Here is a 22,135-nt window from a genome sequence, read left to right on the forward strand (position 1 = left end):
TGAGTCAAACCTGTTTCAGTCCATCAGTGCTGCTATTCCGGAGTACCGTTCTCTGGTGACTCTCACCACTTTCTCCCCCTGACCCTACAGCTGAACTCAATTGCACTTCTAACCAGTTCCAGTGTGGCACTTCAATGTTCTGTATCCCACGCACGTGGGTCTGTGACCATGACATGGACTGCCCAGATGGTTCAGACGAACGCGCCAACTGCAGTAAGGGCCCATGTCTTACTCCACCCCTCTGTTGCTCTGCCCCTTTTGTCTATTTGACCCTCACCTCTGATCTCCTCACAGCTCAGGCAATCTGTGCAGAGAATGAGTTCCACTGCAAAGATTTTGGCCGCTGTATCCCAGCACAATGGAAGTGTGATGGCGATAATGATTGTCGGGACTCATCTGATGAACTCCAGGAGGAATGTGGTGAGGTCATCATGTGGGCACCATGAGTTTTTTCTACTCACCCTTGATGAGTAGATGAACCTGTTCTAGGTTTTCTTCACTTGCTCTCATATAATTCAGTTATGCTTAATATTTATCATGAAAACATTGTTGCAGTGTGACATTCACTGATTGATCTATGGATTTTGTGAACTCTCATCAATCTCTTGACTTTTGTCCCCTTTTTCCTGTTCCCATTTTTCAAAGGTGAGAGGAGCTGTGCACCTAGTGAGTTTCACTGTAAGAACAGCAATTGTATCCCAGGTCACTGGCAGTGTGACTATGACAATGACTGTGGAGACAACTCAGATGAAGATGAGTGCCGTACGTGACCTTTTTCCACATTTTTGGAGGGATTGGCCGTCTCACCCAAGTATTACCACCAAATGAAAAGTTGAGCTGGAATATCTACCCAGCAGGACGGGGTTCTGGTTAAGGTTGGGGTGAAGTGACTTCTTGAGTGGGAATCCAGAAACAAAAACTGACCATGAAGAGAGGGACTCTGCCTAACCCTAATTCTAGCCCTAACTCTAACCATAACCCTTCCTCCCACTCCTCACCAGCTCCCCACCAGTGCTCGCACAGTGAGTTTGCCTGCACTAATAGACGCTGCATTGCAGCACGGTGGAGATGTGATGGCGACCACGACTGTCTTGATGGATCAGATGAGGTAATATTCAATTCTCTGATGATCTCAGCTGGCAACCCTAAGTATATTTGATCAAGTTGAATAGCCAGAGCTTTTATCTCCCACATTTCCTTACCTGTCTGTATAGGACACATAGACTGCATAGGACACATAGACTGCATATGCATGTGGTGACAGCCAGCGAGAGCTCCAGGTTATGGCCTTGTCATTTGTTTATGTCCTATAGACTGGCTGTGATCTTATGTGTGATATTAGCCAATTCCAATGCAAGAATGGCCACTGTATTCCCAACCACTGGCACTGCGATGGTGATCCTGACTGTATTGATGGAAGTGATGAAGGAAACTGTGACAGCCAAGGTAAGGAGGAGTGGGTGAGTGCGTGGACATATTTACTAATAAACTATTGGGTCTGGGCTTTATATCTGTGAGCAGGGCATTATACCTATGGTGGCAGAATGACCTTATCACTAGCCCTGATCTCTGACGGCCTGCTTTGCTCTCTTATACTTGGCCTTTTTGTTATGCTCAGTGGCAAGACACTGTCCTCTAGATGAGTTCCAGTGCAACAACACGCTGTGCAAGCCTTTGGCATGGAGGTGTGATGGGGAAGACGACTGTGGAGACAATTCTGATGAGGACCCTGAGGAGTGCAGTGAGTCGGGCCTCCATATTAACGATAGACTATCTTCATGGTAACTGAAGCTGAAGCATTCACATCATCTCCATCTGCTAATCAGGGAAATTCCAGTGTCCACCTACCAGAAGCTTCCGCTGCCACAATGACCGCGTGTGCCTGTGGAATGGCAAGCGATGTGATGGCATCAACAACTGTGGGGACAACACGGATGAGCTGAACTGCCGTGAGTCTTTCTCTTGCGTCTGAAACGTTTGTCTCTTTGAGAGGTCAGCAAAGAACCAAAGCAGCCCCAGGAGGTGAGTAAGAGAGGGGAATTTATTTGGGTATCTGTGTGTTTTCTCAGATGCCCCCCCAACAACATCCTGTGAGAAGGACAAGTTCCAGTGCAGCAATGGCAAATGCATAAGTGCCAGCCTGCACTGCAACTTCTTCAATGACTGTGAAGACTACGGCTCAGATGAGATTGGCTGCAAGAAAGGTGCGGGCGAATGCCATGCGTTGGTGCCTCCACAACTCACTGCTAGTCACGCTGGTCTCTCTCACCCAGGTGTACATGATACCACCATTGTGACTGAAAAATCCATCCATCCATCCATTTTCCAAACCGCTTATTCTACTGGGTCGCGGGGGGGAGCCTATCCCGGAAGCAATGGGCACGAGGCAGGGAACAACCCAGGATGGGGGGCCAGCCCATCGCAGGGCACACTCACACACCATTCACTCACACTCACACACCATGCACTTACACATGCACACCTACGGGCAATTTAGCAAGTCCAATTAGCCTCAGCATATTTTTGGACTGTGGGGGGAAACTGGAGTACCCGGAGGAAACCCCACGATGACATGGGGAGAACATGCAAACTCCACACACATGTGACCCAGGCGGAGACTCGAACCCGGGTCCCAGAGGTGTGAGGCAACAGTGCTAACCACTGCACCACCATGCCGCCCCTGATTGAAAAATCATTTATTGAAATTGGTTTGAATTGTCACCATGGTTGTGAGAATACTATTTACAGTACAAGGCAGTACTGTAAGAAGTAACAATACTGCTCTGATGTGATAATATGATATGCACATGTAATGACAGTGTTGACAGGTTGTGGGATCTTTGTTTTTTTTTTTATAAACAAACTTCTGTAAAAACATCACTTAGCTATGAGGCTATTAACCGGACTAAACCTACAGCTGACACAGACCCTCTTGATCTCTACCTGCTGCTTCATACTATGTTGCTGTCCAACAGACAGCACACTGAATGGCTGCCTCAGAGGCACCACCCGGTGTGGAAATGGGGATGAGGCACACTGCGTCAAAAATGGGACGGACACCTTCTGTTCCTGCAAACCAGGCTTCCAGAAGACAGAGCACAACACCTGCATAGGTGAGAGGACCCCATGATCCACTCACATCTGATTGGTTTTCATTTCCTCAAAGCAATTCCCTTCCTTTCTAGTTCCCAGATATTCTGTCAGTGCATCGAAATATAGTTCATCCGATTTTTATGTATGTTTCGATTGCAATCATTGTTTAATTTTAATTATTTTAATTAGAGATGCACTAATCGGTAGGCTAGTGACTGGAAATTTTTGTCCTGATCGGCTCTGATCGGCATTTGGCCAATCTAAATATGGCCGATTTTATGAGGTAATCAAGTAGTTTATAAACTAACAATACTTTTTGACCCAACTAGTGGTGGCCGATATGATAGTATTTTAGCGTACCTGGTTACTACATTTCAGGGGTATCATAAGAATCATAATACAACACTACATTTTCATTGGCTTTTCCTTTTATTTAGCAGATTGATTGTGAGATTGATGATTGATGGTTTATTTTGTGAAATCTGACCAATCTACTATATTTTGTAAATTTTGCAAAGGTAGGCTACTGTTTGTATAACAGGTGGCAACACAACCAAACCGTTTAAATGACTAATTAACATTGCTACATATATTCCAAAAAAATGCTGATCTATATAGTGGATCGTAATGTATAATCAAGAGTATTGTAATATGACATTTTGGCCATATCGCCCACCTCCCCACTCATTCTCCACCCACAGTCGTGTCCCCCACCCCTCACCTTCCCTCCACCTAATAATGTTATGTGATAAAATACTTTTGGGAAACATACCTTTTGTTGGGAGTTTCCATGCAGGGTGATGAAAGGATGAAAACATTACATTTGCAGTGTGTAAGATGTGAACAAAAAGTCGCCCGTAGAGGAACTGCACTGAAAATTTTATTAAATTTAATTCAATCCTTGCGAAGCCATTTTCTGAAAAGCTTATTTATTTATTTATTTATTTTGCTTGCAGTACGCTAGGTTCACTAAAGAAGGGTTAAAAAGGGTTTAGTTAGTGACTTATTATTATTCCGCTTATTATTGTGCTTATATTGTTCTTTTGTGGTTATATGGTTCTCCTTGTACTTATCTAGTTCTTTTTCTGGTTATATGGTTCTCCTTGTGCTTATATGGTTCCCTTTGTGTTTATATGGTTCCCTTTGTGGTTTTTGTGCAGATAAGAATGAATGTGAGCTGTTTGGAATCTGCTCTCACCTATGTGTGAACACCAAAGGCTCATACAAGTGCAGCTGCCATGAGTATTTCACCAAGATCGACGACACCTGTAAGGCTGACAGTGAGTGCTCCGTATGAAGCTGCTCAGCATTGTTTCCTAACAACTGAAAGGGTTCTGTCCTTCGGTATGTTGCAGTTCTGGAGTTGTACAACCATCAACATTACTTATCAACCACAGGTTTGAACAGCGACAGAGAGGTGCTCTACATCGCTGATGATAATGAGCTTCGCAGCCTGGACCCCGGGATGTGGGTGTATGAGCAGGCTTTCCAGGGCGAATCCAGTGTGCGCATAGGTGCCATCGACCTACACATGAAGTCCAACAAGATCTTCTGGACGAACTGGCACAGCCATCGCATTTCCTACTATGAGCTGCCTGGCTCCACTAAGATCTCATCTGTGGACCAACACAGCAGGAGCCAGAGTGACCCCCGTGTGGTGGACCTGGAGGTGACCTGGCCAATGCATGTTCTGGCACACCTTGGTTTTACAGCCAATTTTGCAAGCAGATCTCTGGAGACCGGCCAGGACAAATATTTGTTTTTGTTGCCCTGTTTCTAGATTCCTGATCTGAAGATGCCACGTGGAATTGCAGTGGACTGGGTGGCTGGCAACATTTACTGGACTGATTCAGCTCGGGGTGTAATTGAAGTTGCCCAGATAACTGGATCGTACCGGAAAACCCTCATCTCAGGCATGACTGAGAAGCCCTACGTGATTGTGGTGGATCCCCCAAGAGGGTGAGAGCTTAAGGACTCTTTAGAGAAACACAAAGGTCAGCTGTACCAGTTGATTATAGGTCAGCATCAGAAGATAATGGCTTCTGCTATATCCAATTGGGAAATATTTGGAGAAGTAAATTCCAGATTTAGATTAGATCACTGGAATTTTCTTTGCTTTTTTATATACTCCCTTAAATTGTGCCTCAGTTTGTGCGCAGTTGTATCATGACTGGAGACCTCCCCTTTAACTAAATTTTACCCACAGAACAATGTACTGGGCAAACTGGGGAAATCGCCCAAAGATAGAAACTGCAGCTATGGATGGAACCATGAGAAGCACGCTGATCCATGAGAACATACAGTGGCCAACAGGTGTTTATCTCCATGTTTCCTCAGATATGTTTCTCTAGCTGCCTTTTCCTATAGTGGTTTCTGGGTTTTTCTGTAGTGTCATCATCCTCAACACTAGAGACGAATAGTTAGAGGCTGAGACACTGTTTTCCCTACAGGCCTGGCTGTGGATCACTTCAACGAGCGCCTGTATTGGGCCGACGCCAAGCTCTCTATCATCTGCAGCGTGCGACTCTCTGGCCAAGACCCTGTGGTGGCTGTCACTGGTCTGAAGAACAGTTGAGTGTCACCCAGAAGGAGCAGGACTGCTAAAAGTTGCTTGGAGATTTGCTGATGCTTTCAGTTCTAATACTGACGTTTGATGAGATGACTTGATTATCTTCTCTCTTTACATGCAGAGCTCTTTCATCCCTTCAGCATCGATATATTTGAGGATTATATCTACGGCATCACCTACATTACTAACGTTATCTTCCGGGTGAACAAGTTTGGCAAGGGCGTTATGGAGAACCTGACCACTGGCATTAACCATGCTGCCGATGTCGTGCTGTACCACCGCCATAAGCAGCCTGAAGGTGAGAATCACTCCTTTGTCTTTTGTACTACTTGGTCTGAGGTTCCCAAAGCCGCAAAGCACATGCTCCTGTATTCCAGTGACGAACCCATGTGAGCGGAGGAGGTGTGAGTATCTCTGCCTGCTGAGCCCCACTGGCCCTGTCTGCACCTGCCCTAATGGCCAAACTCTGGATAATGGTGCCTGTGTGGCATCCAGCCCCACGATAACACCCCCCTGTGAGTACCATTCCTATTCCCCCCTCCCATCTTGAGGAGCCTTAAGGGGCTTTCAGACCAAACGCTGCCTGCGCTGCGCTCGCTGAGGGGTGCAGCACAAAATGTTGGCTCTCCTGTCATTTTTTTGCTACTCTGGCTCATGGTTTTGCTCTGCATTGTACATTCATTTTTTGAGAAAGCAGGGTCACAGAGCCCCTGGAATAGCTGAGTGTTAAAGGCCTTGCTCCAGGGCCTAGTGGTGATATTGCACTGCCAACCCTGGGTTTGGAACTGACAGTCTTCTGCTCACAGGCACAGTGCCCCAAGCCACCGAGTCGCACATCACCTCCTATATGTCCCCAGAATTCCAGAGTGTTCTGTTACTATAATATGTATAATATGCTTATAGAAATTCATTTAAGTATGAAGTGGTTGATCCTTCATCTCCCCGATGATTCTCATGTCTCTAGCGCCTCCTGCTGGCACCTGCAGCTTGCAGTGCTGGAATGGTGGTAGCTGCTTCCTTAACGCCTACAACAAGCCCAAGTGTCACTGCTTGGCCAGTTACCGTGGCGAGATGTGCGAGATTGACCAATGCCAGAACTACTGCCAGAATGGAGGGATGTGCACCACCTCCCATACAGGTGAAACCCAAGGGAGACATTCTCACAAGGCCAATTCAAACTTCTCTTTTCCAAGTGCACTTTTCAGTCACACACACAGTGAGCTAACATAAATTTAGTCCCCAGAAACACATACAGTAATAGTAATTAATAAGAATAATCATTTCTTTCTAGATAGTTCCCAAATAGTTCAAACATAAAATATGAAAATGCCCAAGTGCCCCACCTGTTTCTCTGGTGACAAGTTGCTACTGCACTGTAATATAGTACATTGTGTGAAAAGTTACCCACTCAAAATTTTTAACTGCCCCCCCAACCTGAACAATCTAGATCTGGGTCCAATGAGGAGGTGCAAAAGTACCCACCTATCTAATTTTTCGGAGTGTCCAGACATTATACCGTGGTATACAGTATTTTCAAAAGCAACACTGTTCCAGCATTTTTAAATAATCTTGATAAAATTTGCTGAGCAGGGTTGGGGGGTTTCAACCAACCAGTTGAGTTTCATAGAGTATTCAATTGAACCAAAAAAATCTTAGCCTGGATTTTCACTTTCTGAACCAGAAATTCCTACCTCTGTTACTCTTTCTTTTGTTTTTTGCCAACCTCTCCTCCCTCCTGCCATCCTCCGCTCTCCTCCCCCAGGAGTACCTACCTGCCGCTGTCCTGTTGGCTTTACTGGTCCCACGTGTGACAGCCATACTTGCCAAGGGTATTGCCTGAATGGGGGATCCTGCTCTGTGACCCTGGGCAACCAGCCCAGCTGCTCCTGCCTTGCTGATTTCCTGGGGGACAGATGCCAGTACAGTGAGTGTGTATAATGTACCAATGCATTTACAGTAGAGGAAACATTCACGCATATGTTGCGCTGAACCACCACAGAATGCAGCACAAACAGCAAAACTGTATTAATTGCAGAAGATAGACACCAGGATCAGTTTGATGACTGATCTATTGAAAACAAAATGTGAATGGTGTCCTTCTTTGAGATTTTGAGGTGTTTCATGCCTGCAGGTTCTAAAAATGGTTTTATAGACTGTTCTGCCTGTTTCCATTCTGAGAGGTTGATAGCTGATAACAGTATTAACTGTCCTGCAGGCACATGTGATGGCTACTGCAAGAACAAGGGCATATGTCAGCAGGCCCCTGATGGCTCCCAGCTGTGTCAGTGTCCCCTGAGGTTTCATGGACGCTTCTGTGAGGTGGACAGCTGTCTGTACTGCGGGAACGGCCACTGCATCCCCTCCAGCCCTCAGAGGCCCAGTGGAGGGGTCACGTGCAAGTGTGTCTCCTTGTTGCTGGTGCTGGATGTCTGTCTGTGTCCAGGCCTGTATTTCTGTTCCTATGCCTTGACTTCTGTTCCTCCTTTGTCTCCAGCTGCACTGACGGCAGGGTTCGACCAAGCTGCTTCACATGCGACGATTACTGTGTGAACGGGAACTGTACTATGGACCCTGACACTGAAGTACCAGAGTGCCAGTGAGAGATGGATCCCGCACTTCCACACACCTACCACACACCCGCATTATTAGCACACCGACTGAGTGCTCATGCTTTATATGCGTGCAGGTGCCATGAGGAATGGGCGGGGCAACGCTGTGAGAATGCTGCCTCTTCCAGGGAGCGGGGCTGGGGCAGTGGTACGGATCCAACGGCTCGTTTATTTATTAAAACTTTGTTTGTTTTTGAATTTAAAGGCTCTGTTTTTGCCTTTTAGTTGGCACAACCTCCACTACAATTACAGTGCTATTACTGCTTGCATTGCTGCTGGTTGTTGGCGCCATCTTCTGGTACAAGAGGAAAACTAGTGGGTAAGTTACAATTGTGTGGCTAAGGTCTGTCTGTCTGTCTGTCTATCTATCTATCTATCTATCTATCTATCTATCTATCTATCTATCTATCTATCTATCTCATTCTTTCTTTCTTTCTTTCTTTCTTTCTTTCTTTCAGTGTTTCATGCACAATTCAGCATAATCAATGTAATAATGGATTGCCACACACTCTTGTCGAGTACCTTGGGGCTACTGTTGTAAAAGGTGCTATATAAAAATATGTTAAATTGAATTTGCATCACACCTATGTTTTGGCTGACTATTTAGCCAGTCTGTAGTAAATTGAGCCTTTCACTTATTTCCCACTGTGTGTCTTTTATTCACCACTATGGTAAATAATCATTGTCAAATTTTTGGCTTTTACATTGCTATTCTATTTGATATATATTGGTTACAAAACCATGTTATTTGAAATGCATTCAAATATTTACTTCCATATCAGCAAGGCTCTTCACTGTGGCATTTTGGGCATGCTCAGTGCTTGCATGTCCCAAGGCTCTTCACTGTAGCATTTTGGGCATGCTCAGTGCTTGCATGTCCCATGGCTCTTCACTGTGGCATTTTGGGCATGCTCAGTGCTTGCATGTCCCATGGCTCTTCTCTGTGCATTGGTACCTTCTGGACATGCACAGCGTCCATATGTGGCATGGGTCTTCATTGGTGCATTCTGAGCATGTTCATTACCTGTGCATGCCGTGACTCTTCATTGTGGTGTTCTGAGCATGCTCATTGGCAGTGTGTGCAATGGCTCTTCATTGTGGCGTTCTGAGCATGCTCATTGCCAGTTTGTGCAATGGCTCTTCATTGTGGCGTTCTGAGCATGCTCATTGCCAGTGTGTGCAATGGCTCTTCATTGTGGTGTTCTGAGCATGTTCATTGCCAGTGTGTGCAGTGGCTCTTCATTGTGGCGTTCTGAGCATGTTCATTGCCAGTTTGTGCAATGGCTCTTCATTGTGGCGTTCTGAGCATGCTCATTGCCAGTGTGTGCAATGGCTCTTCATTGTGGCGTTCTGAGCATGCTCATTGCCAGTGTATGCAATGGCTCTTCATTGTGGCGTTCTGAGCATGCTCATTGCCAGTGTGTGCAATGGCTCTTCATTGTGGTGTTCTGAGCATGCTCATTGCCAGTGTATGCAATGGCCCTTCTTTGGTGCATCCGACGCTTGCTGAGCTTAGTGTTTCATGTGCATGTATCAATTGAGTCTGATCTCACCATTGTCGTTGCTGCAGGACCAAGGGGTTCCAGCATCAGAGAATGACCAATAGGCTCACGAATGTGGAGATTGGGAACCCTGCATACCAGATATATGAAGAAGAGCTAGATGATAGTGCAAACGAACTCCTGAATGCAGATTTCTTGCTGGACCCAGACCAGGTTAAACATACATATTTCTCCTTCTTAGATGGGGAGTAGCCTGTTCAATGACATGCTGATGAATAGGTGGAACATTGGTGAAATAATTGCATTTGAGACCAAAAGGATTCAGGTTTGAGATGTAAATCTCAGGGCTTAGGGGCCTTGGTGGTTCATTCGGCCGTGTTGGACTACCAGGATCCCTAATGCCTCTACTTTCTAGTTACACATAACTAAAACTAATTGATGTGACCCTCTGGAGATGTGCACCGAGTTCGCCTGTGTTCATGTGGAAATCTGGGTGCCCTGTGACTGACCTCAGTCCTCTGGTTCTTCCTGCAGCCCATAAGCTTCACCAACCGGGTTTACGTGACCCTGAACGCGGGAGTCCACAGCAGCTTGGACTCACTGCCAAGCATAGAGGAGACGGAGGAGTTGCTTGCACAAACAGAGGACAATGCTGGGGACTTTCCTTACATATGTGATACCCTGAACATGGGAGCAAACAGCTTCCTGGACTCACTATCCAGCATGCAGGAGAAGGAGGATGATACAGAGGACCCTAACCCATAGGCCTAATATATGTGACGGCCCCTTAAAGTAAATAACCCTAAGCCATAGACACAGCCCGGCCTGTCTAATGTATGTGACGGCCCCTTAAAATAAAGAACCCTAACCCATAGACACAGCCCGGCCTGCCTAATGTATGTGACGGCCCCTTAAAGTAAAGAACCCTAACCCATAGACACAGCCCGGCCTGCCTAATGTATGTGACGGCCCCTTAAAGTAAAGAACCCTAACCCATAGACACAGCCCGGCCTGCCTAATGTATGTGACGGCCCCTTAAAGTAAAGAACCCTAACCCATAGACACAGCCCGGCCTGTCTAATGTATGTGACGGCCCCTTAAAATAAAGAACCCTAACCCATAGACACAGCCCGGCCTGCCTAATATATGTGACGGCCCCTTAAAGTAAAGAACCCTAACCCATAGACACAGCCCAGCCTGCCTAATGTATGTGACGGCCCCTTAAAGTAAAGAACCCTAACCCATAGACACAGCCCGGCCTGTCTAATGTATGTGACGGCCCCTTAAAATAAAGAACCCCAACCCATTGACACAGCCCGGCCTGTCTAATGTATGTGACGGCCCCTTAAAGTAAAGAACCTTAACCCACAGGCACAGCCTGCTTAATGTGACACCCTGATCCAGCCTCTTTATTAGGAAAAATAAAAAAACACTAAAACATAAAAATAATTGACCACTTTGTATGCGAATGTAATTTTCTATTTTGTTCTGTTCAAAAGAAAAAGGCCCACACCTTCCAAACTGCACCCCTTCCCTAAAATGAGCAATTCAAACTGAGCCTTAAGAAATATTTCAAATAAACGTGTGGATTCACACATTGCACACACAGTCTAATGGTGTCAGGACTGAGTCTGTGAATTTGTTGAACACTGGATTTAAATCATCACATGGTCGTCACATACATAAGGCAGGCTGTGCTGCGCTCTGCTGGTGGGTTAAGGTTAGGGCTACGGCCTTCCCAAATCAGTGGGAACGGAAAATTGTTGACAGAAAATGGAGTGCTGTGTAAGTTCGCACTTGATAGCTCAATGCTCAGTTCACACAGATAAAAATGAACTTTGAGCTATTATTTTTCAGTAAAATCTCCTCCCCATCCACCCACAACGCCCAATCATTGCCACTTCCCTAACTAAATGAATTATTGTATACTACTGTCGAATCACAGGCAGAGATTACTTTTAAAAGCCAACTCCAATGTATGTTTTATGACTTATCAGGTGTCTCAAACTCCAGTCCTGGGGGGCCGGAACCCTGTGTAGCTTAGTTCTTTCCCTCTTCCACCACAAATGATTCAGTTCAAGAACTGTGTGGTAATTAGCGCAGGGAGTTGAATCAGGTGTTAAATGAGCGTAAAGCAAAAACTGTGCAGGGCTCCAGCCCCCCAGGACCAAAGTTTGAGACCCCTGCTGTGGATACAGTGGAATTTCATTTCAAATTCATTGCAGATGTGGCTGATGTTTGGATTTTTTTCAGACCCGGCAAGTACAATTAGCATAAAAATTAGTTTTTTCTTCTATTGTAATCTGTACTGATTTGTTCATAAAAGTCGGTGAAATACTCATACAAACCGGCTTCAGCAGAACCAGTGGCAGCGTTGTTTGATATCCTAGTATTAGTCATGCTGGAAGCCTGAGCACGCACAATGAATGCTGCTTAGGGATTACCCCTGGTGGTCTGTCAGGATCTTCAGGGTATTCACTGGAGAAGTTAATGCAGTTTCATAACAAAGCTTATCGTAGCATTTAAGGCTGATTTGGCTGCTCTGACCTCACTGGCTGACTGAAGTGTTGTAACCCATCCTGCTGGATAAACGATCTTTAAAAAGCACCATTCAGGTAGTAACTAAAGAGCCTCAAAATCTATAGTAAGTGAATTATTACTGATTAGTACACCGGTCAGTTATTCATTATTAGAGTTCTTATGATGTATTTGTTTGATATACCCAGACTAGAAACCAGACCAAGTAAATGACACAAATCAGTATTTCTGAATTTATTAAAAGAAGAGACAAAGTTCTCTTTCCATGACATTATCTTACTGTTTCCAATTGTTACACTTGTCTCTGATCATATTGATTTGAAGAAAATGCATAGAATAGTGCACAGAGTAGTGTGCATTAGTTTATGTTTAATTAGTGTACTAAAGGTTACTGGTATACTGGGAACTAATGAGCCATTTTCCACTGGAGACGTCACTGGTAACATGATCTTAAAGCTCAGCTGGGATGGACATTAATTGATTTGAATCTCCAAAACATCTGGATGCCTGATTATACTTCATATTTATTTTGCAATTACTGCATCTACTTACTAAATGTGCAATAACTTCTTTAGGATTGCCAGCATAGCCTTGTAGAAATCACCGGCACACTGCTTATTAAAAATGCACGCATATGTGATATGTGAAAATATCACATTTTTCTGGTTCGTTTTCTAACTAAAGAGAAACTGTACTAGCCAGCTGCACTGTACTGCAGCAGCTGGGGTGCAGTGGCTGTACTGGACTGATGGCTCTGTAACAACTGTGTTATACTGACTGTACACTAATAACTGTACTATTCTGAAAACCTCCATTCGGTTTCTCAGATGTGCCTCATTGCCATCAACAGCTTTGGCAAAATAGATATAAGTATAAAATTCAGCTTGATATAAACACAAGATGTACAGTTTGCAAAAACCATGAAACGGCCACTTTTTGCAGGACAGGTGAGCAAATTCTTAAACAATCCTTGGAAAATGCAGAGCTGCTGGAAAGTAGTGGTTTCCTAATTCACTGTATGATAATACTAATAATTATGATAGTACTAAACAACACGTCTTTCTTCCACTTGTCAGTTCACCCCTTTAAGCTACTGGAGGGGAAATTAAATACATAAACAAAACACCAGTCAAGCCAATTCAGTGCCGTTAGTGCTTACTAATAATTACTCTAAGCGTCTGCCAATCATCTTGAGTCTTCAGAACATTTCAAGAGGTGAAATTCTCTTTAAGATTTGTCGTGTAGTTTAACAGAAAAATATATACATATATCTCGACTTCAGTGCTATCCGTAAAACCTTACACAATCACAATTAGATACAACACTGAAATGCATATTTTGTCTAGTCAAAGCTGCAGTTTAAATTAAAGCCAAATGTTGCAAGATTCTTTTTACAGTACTTAACATTTAAGGCAATTGTATACAAAAACGCATAAAAAACCTTTTTTTAAAAAAGCTTTAAAAATACAAATAACAAAAGAATAAAGATATAATACTGTCATAAGAAAAAGGCACTTTTGGTTTTGGCTTGTCTAGCATGTCTGCATGTGCACCTGTACACATACGCACACACAGCATCGTCATCAGCACTGCAGTCTACTATTGTCTGGCTAAGACTATACATCTTATGGCAGTTTAGCAATATTTTGCAGGCTGACTTCTAGCTTGATCACATAGTATGTTCAGGTTATGAAAATAAGATCATATTGGTGGACACTATACATACATATACATACACGCGTTCTCCAGTCACTGGCTCGCCAGCTTCTTTTTTATAAATCAATCCATGGACGACTCTGGCTGAAAGAACGGTGTCCATATGTAGGAATAGCTGGAGATGCAGCAGCCATTACCCATAAGGCCATGTGCCAGTTCCCCCTTCTAGTGAGGGATGCCGTAAAGGGGGGGGAAGTTAGGACAATTCCAGGAACATAGTGGTCTGGACTGATGGTCCAATATGACATGCGTTCATGGGGCCCAAAATCTCTAGCATTGTCCGTATTGAAATAGACATGAATATACATTATTAAATATCGCTACTCAATTCACACCCCCAGTGTTGTACTTGTCTCAAGTCAGTGTGGACAGGGGACGTAGACACATGGACAGGGGTGTGGCAGCTGGGAGGGGAGGCAGGGTCACTGGAGGGGAGGATGGGCGGGGGGCTGGGGTTACAGTCGCTTCCACCCGCAGCGGATCACTGCGTCAGCACGCAGGAAGGGCTGGTTTCGGAGATCTGTGAGTGGGAAAGGACACAAGGGTGAGACCAGCAGGAAAACACCTGGCATCTGGAAGGCTCTGAGGGGTCAGAAAACATTTATCAGGGTAGCATGAAAGTGTGAGTAGGGGGGCAGGCAGCGCGGGCGGGCGAGCTCCGAGACGGCCAGGGGACAGGCAGCGCGGGCGGGCGAGCCCCGAGACGGCCGGGGGACAGGCAGCGCGGGCGGGCGAGCACCGAGACGGCTGGGCGACAGGCAGCGTGGACGGGCGAGCTCCGAGACGGCTGGGGGACAGGCAGCGCGGGCGGGCGAGCACCGAGACGGCCGGGGGACAGGCAGCGCGGGCGGGCGAGCACCGAGACGGCCGGGGGACAGGCAGCGCGGGCGGGCGAGCACCGAGACGGCCGGGGGACAGGCAGCGTGGGCGGGCGAGCACCGAGACGGCCGGGGGACAGGCAGCGCGGGCGGGCGAGCACCGAGACGGCCGGGGGACAGGCAGCGCGGGCGGGCGAGCACCGAGACGGCCGGGGGACAGGCAGCGCGGGCGGGCGAGCACCGAGACGGCCGGGGGACAGGCAGCGTGGGCGGGCGAGCACCGAGACGGCCGGGGGACAGGCAGCGCGGGCGGGCGAGCACCGAGACGGCCGGGGGACAGGCAGCGCGGGCGGGCGACCCCCGAGACGGCTGGGCGACAGGCAGCGTGGACGGGTGAGCTCCGAGACGGCCGGGGGGCAGGCAGCGCGGGCGGGCGAGCCCCGAGACGGCCGGGGGGCAGGCAGCGCGGGCGGGCGAGCCCCGAGACGGCCGGGGGACAGGCAGCGCGGGCGGGCGAGCCCCGAGACGGCCGGGGGACAGGCAGCGCGGGCGGGCGAGCCCCGAGACGGCCGGGGGACAGGCAGCGCGGGCGGGCGACCCCCGAGACGGCTGGGCGACAGGCAGCGTGGACGGGCGAGCACCGAGACGGCCGGGGGACAGGCAGCGTGGACGGGCGAGCACCGAGACGGCCGGGGGACAGGCAGCGCGGGCGGGCGAGCACCGAGACGGCCGGGGGACAGGCAGCACGGGCGGGCGACCCCCGAGACGGCTGGGCGACAGGCAGCGTGGACGGGTGAGCTCCGAGACGGCCGGGGGGCAGGCAGCGCGGGCGGGCGAGCCCCGAGACGGCCGGGGGACAGGCAGCGCGGGCGGGCGACCCCCGAGACGGCTGGGCGACAGGCAGCGTGGACGGGCGAGCACCGAGACGGCCGGGGGACAGGCAGCGTGGACGGGCGAGCACCGAGACGGCCGGGGGACAGGCAGCGCGGGCGGGCGAGCACCGAGACGGCCGGGGGACAGGCAGCGCGGGCGGGCGACCCCCGAGACGGCTGGGCGACAGGCAGCGTGGACGGGTGAGCTCCGAGACGGCCGGGGGACAGGCAGCGCGGGCGGGCGACCCCCGAGACGGCTGGGCGACAGGCAGCGCGGGCGGGCGAGCCCCGAGACGGCCGGGGGACAGGCAGCGCGGGCGGGCGACCCCCGAGACGGCTGGGCGACAGGCAGCGTGTTCTCAGCATGGTACAGCATACTTTCCACAGGTTAAAAGATTAGCAATATACAGCAAGCAGCTGACAGACATCTTGTTTTTAACGTATGCAAGTTTGGAGAGGCACCAAAAATACTGCCTTTCATAACTTATCTTACTAAGCTGCTGATCAAACACATTTTATAAGCACGGAATTAGTTTCTCTTTATTAGGTTTAACTGGCACTTTACTAGTAGAGAATAAAATTTAGATTTTTTTTTCCTCACTGAATATCTACTCCAACCACTTACTTACGCCGGGTTGGCAGTGGGCCTGGGCCTGATTCTAGGCAGCACAGGTTACAAGGCAGGGCACTAGCAGAGGGTTCACACACTACAGGTCTTTTAAAGATGTCAATTAGCTTAACTGTGTGTCCGGACTACAAGAGTCAATCCGCATAAGACAGAAAACTCCACGCACAGAATTTCAAAGCCCAAGCCCTGTAACCTAGAAGGTGACAGTGTTTCGTGTAGCAGCCAATAATCATGAACTACTGTTATGTTGAAGGAGTTATGTATTAACTACCAATAACGCAATAATTTTGCCATTCTTATAATAAAAGCCGATAACGTAATAAATTACCAATAATGTAATAAAATATCTGAATGAAAAACGTTTCACATTACTGGCCAGTTATTACATCGTCAACATTACTGCATTTTATGAAAGGAAAAATTATTACATTATTAGCTGCTACACTCGCCCCTGAGCCACCAAGCAGCATTTCTGTTCCAGTCTACCAAAGCAATGTCAGCCTCAGTCAAGGTCAATATGCTTGGTGCTTCACAAAACGGCTGCATCAGGGTCCAACCCTGGACGACATCCAAGCAGCTGGCAGCAACAGGAAGCTACCCAGCTTACCCGCTCTTTAGAGGGGCAAATGTACGGAGGTCAACCTTCAGTTCGGCTAAAAAAAAAAAGTCAGAGGTAAACATGTTAGGAAAGGAAAAAACATGATTAGTTAAGCCTGGATTTTAAGGAAACCCAGTTCTTAAAGCCAAACCTCTCTCTGTGATTTCATTGGAGCCTCAATTCCATGTCTCATGTACAGCTATATCTGAGCAACAAAAGCCAGGGATCTTATATATAAAATAAAGACTGGAATTAGGATAGATTTCAAATTAAAATGACAAATATTTGGACATTGTGCCAGTCCAGCTACAAACTTGCTACTGTTCAGTATAAACTGCATTTGAAGAGATTTGGCTGGTGGTGAAGTGAGACGTGAAAGAACCAAAATGAAAACGCTGCTGGTTCTCGGGGACTGGGTTAGTCGGGGGGGCGGGGGATGTGGATGAGCATGCAAACGTCGATGGGCATGCATGGGGTGGGGGGGGCATATGGAGGAGGTCCAAACCACCTGGACTGTGGTGGGGCAGGGGCAGCGTGGGGGTAAGGGGCTAGCAGTTGGACTCATCGTAGAGGTTGGTGTCACAGAAGAAGCGGGAACTCCGCTTGGCAGTACGGGCCGTGAAGGGCACGCTCTTCAATGCTGGGGGGCACAGAGACAACAGCACACCTGAATGGCCCCAGTTGGCACCACAGACAGTAGCAGGGATGCTCCTCGTACAGGAAAAAGGCCCTGAATTAATATGGAGTTGGTAGGCACTGGGATAGAGTGGATATTAAGGGCGATTATCATGAAGGATTCACTTAAGATGAACAACTTATGACACAGAGTCTTTCTTGGTTATTGAGTCACTGGATTGGCTTTTGGGAAAAGTACAGCCACTGAGGTAGGTTGTACACTGCATCACCTACAGAGCTGTGTTTCCCAGCAGAACACCAGGACTGGCTCACTGTCTAGGCTGTGTGGAGATTTTGACCTGGAAGGCATTGTGTCTCGTCCGCTGAGGCATCCTAATCACATAACAGACTGTGTACTTTCTGCAGGGGGATGACTGCAGGACCACTGTGACCTTTGCCCTCAGGTTGGGTCCATGTTTACAATGCACCCCACCTGTGATAATGTCCTCTATGGTGCCATCCTTGCCCTCATACACAGGCCGGTGGTCCTTAGCCTGCCGTTTGCGCAGCTCTGCGATCAGCTCCTGCTGCTGCAGCCTCTTCTTCTGTGCCTGCACCTGGGACATCATAGGTATCTGCTAGTAGTTCATGCATTCATACAGTGACATGAATGCAAACCAGCGAAACAGAGATCTCGAAACTTCAGTCTGAAGCCTTTACCTTCGGGTTTTGCTGCTTGGCCTCCTGAGCCAGCAGCTTCTCCCTCATAGCTTCCTCCTGCTTCTTCCTCTGCTCATTCTCCTCCACAGCTTCCTGCGCAGCAGATGCACAGTCACACACGCACCAAGATCAGCGCCCGTCATTTCTCAAGGCTACGTTTCCCATGACTGGGCCCAGGTTTCGGCGACGTCCCTGACAGACGGGACCAGGAGATCCTTCAGTCTTCCTGAGCAAATGCATAAATCCAGCCGGAGAACAATGCCAGGAAGGGCTTTGCCGCTGAGAGGGCCACAACCGGGTTGGGGCCAAAGTAGGGTGGGGGCCAGTCTAAACACCAAAGCTGCTGTGAGAAGTGCAGCCCAGCTGGTCTTTCCTGTTATGTGGCCGCTGACTTCTCACCGTGTCCGGTGACGGAATAGAAGCCCATCGTTGTTGTTTTTAAATCCATGAAGCAACACAAATACACAAAAGCAAAGCTTCTGCAGAGGTGAAAACGGAGGCTTCCTCTGTCCGTGCGGGACGACGTGACCCCTTACCTTGTACGCCTTGATGAAACGCACAAACACAGGAAAGAAGACGGAGGGTGGGGTTGTCTTGGCACTCTCTCCAAAGTAATGAACCACACTGTTGTACGCTTCCTACAGGTCAGTGAGGAGACAAAGTTAGTAGAGTTTGTCAATGAGGTTTAAGGTGTTGCTGGCTTATTTTTCTGATAGAGGTAGGCTGGTCTAGTGAAGAGCGGGTTATCACTGATTTGGAGAGGAGCATTTTAATTGTGGGTAAAGCAAAAGGCTGTCACCTCTGCTGTCTTGGAATCCTTCTGCAGTTTGTCGAGCTGTGGCTCATGTGTCTGCAGGAAGTCCTTGAGCACCACGTGGTCATGGAGGCTGCACTCCCTACGGATCAGCTCCATACCCTTGCACAGCTCTCGCACATCCAGCAGCACATTCTCCAGCGATACTGTGCATAGAAACATGTACATCACTCCCCTGTGAATCAGGACGCTGCCCCGTTCCCGGATTCGGCCCAGGGTGCTGACCAGCTGCTGCCTTGTCGACGAAGTGCAACTCATTGAAGAAGTTGGCCAGGTCCACGTACTTGTCCTTCACAATGAGTGCAATGTAGTGCAGCAGCGTCAGCTTCCTGTCTGTAGACTTGGTGTCCAGCAACTGGAAAGCAAATAAGCAGGAAGACCTTTCAGACTCGCAGCTGGCCCAGGTTCAGCGAGAGCTGAGAACCTCCTCTCCAAAGAAGCACTTACCAGATCCAGGCTTTGAAGCTTGAACCCGTAAACTGAGCCTCTTTTGCTGCTATTCATGTAATTTCCCAAAGCTAAAATAATCTACATAAAGAAAGGAAGACAAATTAATATTAAAAATCCAGAGTAAGCAGAGATACGGGAATGCAAACTTAATATTAAGATTATTATTTTGTGAAATGAATAAACAAGAACATATTTAAGATGAAATGAGTACTATGAAAAGAGGGTCTCAGAGAGACAGAACAGCCCGTCGCCTTTCCACATTATACATGAATCATGAACATGCCAACAGAGGAACGCACCTCCAGCATTCTCTTCAGTTTGGGCGATGATTTCACTGAGGCAGATGCAGCAATAATTGCATTCAGTTGCTAGAAAAGGAAGAGTGATTGAAAATGAGATCATTGAAAAACTATGGCAGCTTGTGGCTCAGCAGGTTAGGAGACTGTATTCATGAGCAGGGTCCTGGTATGGCATGGTCCTGGTATGGCATGGTCCTGGTATCGCATGGTCCTGGTATCGCAGGGTCGGCGCAGTGATTCAGCCTGGTGCCCCTAAGCAGCCATTTCCATGGTACCTGCACTTTATAGATCTGTTACTGCACTATATCATGCTCTGAATATATATCGTCTAGTTTTGCTTTTGTCTCATATTTTCTGACACTCCTTTGTTTTGCTGAGTGCAGTGGTCCCTCTGAAGCTAGGGATCTGTGTCAGCAATCGGAAGGTTGCTGGTTTGAATCCCGTGAATGCCCGGAGTAATCCTATGCCATTGGGCCCTTCAGCAAGGCCCTTAACCTGAAATTGCTTCATCCTGGGTATGATGTTAACCTACATCCAGCCCTGCAAGCAGATCCACCAACTTGGATTGACAGGATTGGCACTGCAGCCACTGAGGCTTAAAAAAATACTCCCACTGTTCCTTTCGGACTAGTGCGGTGCTGAGGTGCCGCTCGGTTGCACGCAGGTTCTCATCCCTGAGGTGGTTCGTCATGTGGTGGCTGAGGCACTGCTGTAATCAGCACATATCCCTTACCTCTCTTGTATCACATTATCTATATTATTTTGCACCATCTATATTGTTGTGCACTGTCTTGAACTGTTTTACACTGTCTTGTATTGTAACCAACTGAAGCTATCCCAACTGCTCTAGGGACTGGCTGATCCTGCTCTCGAAAATGTTTCTTGGTTTTTATAAATGCATCTGCTAAATAATTATAAATGCATTGGCCCTCTCAGAACAACACAAAACCCAAGCCTGTGGTTCCTTCACAATGAGCACTTAGCCGATGACACATACCGGAGTCAGCATATTGACGTTATCAATGAAGTTGCCCACAAAGGTGATGATCGTCATCCTTTGCGTGAGCCTTTCAATTTTACTGAAATGTAACATGAAGCGGTCCTCCTCAGCCAGCTGCTCCACTGGACGGCGCTCTCGCTCGTACTGACGTAGCAGTTTGCTCTCTGCATCCGTGGGCAGGAATCGCATCAGGCATTCTACAAAGTCCACCGGCAGAGCCTTCAGGTCATACCTACAGGGGAGCATGACTTAGTCGTCTGTACGATCAGCACACCCAACACTGAACACCCGTGCAGGGAAACTACATGTACACCTACATCTGGATAGCTTTGCAGATCTCCTCTGTGCTCTTTGCAGCCTTGCGTAACGTGATGGCCAAATTCTTAGAACGGTTGGCATCTAGCAAGGTAACCTTGTTGATGGTCTTCTGGGAAACTTTGTTCTTGGGGCAGGACAGGTCCATTATTGGACCCTGAGCTTTGGTTTTGAAGAGTTCCTCAAACTTGTCTAGATCCAGCTCCTGCAAATAACAGCAAACACATCTTACACTAATTCTCATGTCCAGTGCACAGTAAAGGTGTGTGTCACAGTGTTATGCCATGAGTTTTAGAGAGGAGAGAATTTTTACAAACGGCAGGGGTGACAGATGCCTGAACTCTGACCTCTAGAACTCTCTCGTCGTCTATCTCATTGAATACGGTGCCGTTGATCTGTGTGGGTTTCAGGGCCGTCCAGTTGAACACAGGCAGGCGAAACTTTGTCTTTATGGGCTTTTTGATTCTAATGGCTATAGAACAAAAGAATGTCAAATAAAAATTCAAACCCATTCACAGACAGAATACTGGAGAATGAGGACTTGGAGTCCCTTTGCCTGATCTACTATAACATCAGATTTCAAGCTGTCAGATGATAGATGCATTCATGTCAGAGTACAGAAGAATTAAGAGATAAAAGGCCTCACCTGATAGGCCGGTGCTGAGGATGACAGTTGGAGACGTTCCAGGCAGAGGCGGGGCCACAGGGGGTGGAGGTGGCACAGGTACATACTCACCTATCGCATCAGAGACAGACAAGCGTCCCAGAAAAGGGGGAACGGCTTGTGTTACCAGACGACCACAGCACAACATTATCATACTATTAGGCACCAAAGTTGTAGAACCTGGTCCCTGGTTCCTGGGCTGTCTTGACCAGGGATTTTTGAAGCTCCTGGCCATTTTAGCTTGCTGCTTTCACGTCGCGAAACAGAACTGGGACCATTATGCTAAATTAGCATGGGAGATGCTAAATATTTCCA

General features: G+C 47.7%; 2 protein-coding genes across 9 annotated transcripts in view; one reads left to right on the plus strand and one right to left on the minus strand.

The window, feature by feature from the left end:
* Nucleotides 1-10,743, plus strand: part of lrp1ab (low density lipoprotein receptor-related protein 1Ab) — a 50,049-nt gene extending 39,306 nt beyond the window's left edge. For all 3 annotated transcript variants that reach the window (XM_048982993.1, XM_048982994.1, XM_048982996.1), the window contains exons 66-89: nucleotides 91-213; nucleotides 295-420; nucleotides 646-762; nucleotides 1,002-1,108; nucleotides 1,314-1,446; nucleotides 1,619-1,741; nucleotides 1,827-1,949; nucleotides 2,070-2,204; nucleotides 2,976-3,113; nucleotides 4,254-4,373; nucleotides 4,491-4,762; nucleotides 4,874-5,052; nucleotides 5,300-5,406; nucleotides 5,544-5,663; nucleotides 5,784-5,960; nucleotides 6,040-6,177; nucleotides 6,627-6,800; nucleotides 7,425-7,586; nucleotides 7,878-8,061; nucleotides 8,157-8,258; nucleotides 8,349-8,419; nucleotides 8,497-8,590; nucleotides 9,842-9,986; nucleotides 10,308-10,743. In XM_048982993.1, the coding sequence (XP_048838950.1) occupies nucleotides 91-213; nucleotides 295-420; nucleotides 646-762; nucleotides 1,002-1,108; nucleotides 1,314-1,446; nucleotides 1,619-1,741; nucleotides 1,827-1,949; nucleotides 2,070-2,204; nucleotides 2,976-3,113; nucleotides 4,254-4,373; nucleotides 4,491-4,762; nucleotides 4,874-5,052; nucleotides 5,300-5,406; nucleotides 5,544-5,663; nucleotides 5,784-5,960; nucleotides 6,040-6,177; nucleotides 6,627-6,800; nucleotides 7,425-7,586; nucleotides 7,878-8,061; nucleotides 8,157-8,258; nucleotides 8,349-8,419; nucleotides 8,497-8,590; nucleotides 9,842-9,986; nucleotides 10,308-10,538 (3,401 nt within the window). In that variant the 3' untranslated portion in view covers nucleotides 10,539-10,743. The remainder of the gene's footprint in view (nucleotides 1-90; nucleotides 214-294; nucleotides 421-645; nucleotides 763-1,001; nucleotides 1,109-1,313; nucleotides 1,447-1,618; nucleotides 1,742-1,826; nucleotides 1,950-2,069; nucleotides 2,205-2,975; nucleotides 3,114-4,253; nucleotides 4,374-4,490; nucleotides 4,763-4,873; nucleotides 5,053-5,299; nucleotides 5,407-5,543; nucleotides 5,664-5,783; nucleotides 5,961-6,039; nucleotides 6,178-6,626; nucleotides 6,801-7,424; nucleotides 7,587-7,877; nucleotides 8,062-8,156; nucleotides 8,259-8,348; nucleotides 8,420-8,496; nucleotides 8,591-9,841; nucleotides 9,987-10,307) is intronic.
* Nucleotides 10,744-12,530: 1,787 nt separating this feature from the next.
* Nucleotides 12,531-22,135, minus strand: part of fmnl3 (formin-like 3) — a 34,277-nt gene continuing 24,672 nt past the window's right edge. For 2 of the 6 annotated variants that reach the window (XM_048983001.1, XM_048982997.1), the window contains 11 exons: nucleotides 21,803-21,892; nucleotides 21,504-21,628; nucleotides 21,159-21,361; nucleotides 20,839-21,073; nucleotides 19,842-19,910; nucleotides 19,540-19,620; nucleotides 19,318-19,447; nucleotides 19,078-19,238; nucleotides 18,815-18,916; nucleotides 18,279-18,371; nucleotides 17,590-18,175 (listed from right to left, as the gene is read on the minus strand). In XM_048983001.1, the coding sequence (XP_048838958.1) occupies nucleotides 17,888-18,175; nucleotides 18,279-18,371; nucleotides 18,815-18,916; nucleotides 19,078-19,238; nucleotides 19,318-19,447; nucleotides 19,540-19,620; nucleotides 19,842-19,910; nucleotides 20,839-21,073; nucleotides 21,159-21,361; nucleotides 21,504-21,628; nucleotides 21,803-21,892 (1,577 nt within the window). In that variant the 3' untranslated portion in view covers nucleotides 17,590-17,887. The other 4 variants (XR_007383371.1, XM_048982999.1, XM_048982998.1 and 1 more) reach the window with 4 other exon arrangements.

Source organism: Brienomyrus brachyistius, chromosome 18 (assembly GCF_023856365.1).
Source record: "Brienomyrus brachyistius isolate T26 chromosome 18, BBRACH_0.4, whole genome shotgun sequence".
NCBI classification, from domain to species: domain Eukaryota; kingdom Metazoa; phylum Chordata; class Actinopteri; order Osteoglossiformes; family Mormyridae; genus Brienomyrus; species Brienomyrus brachyistius.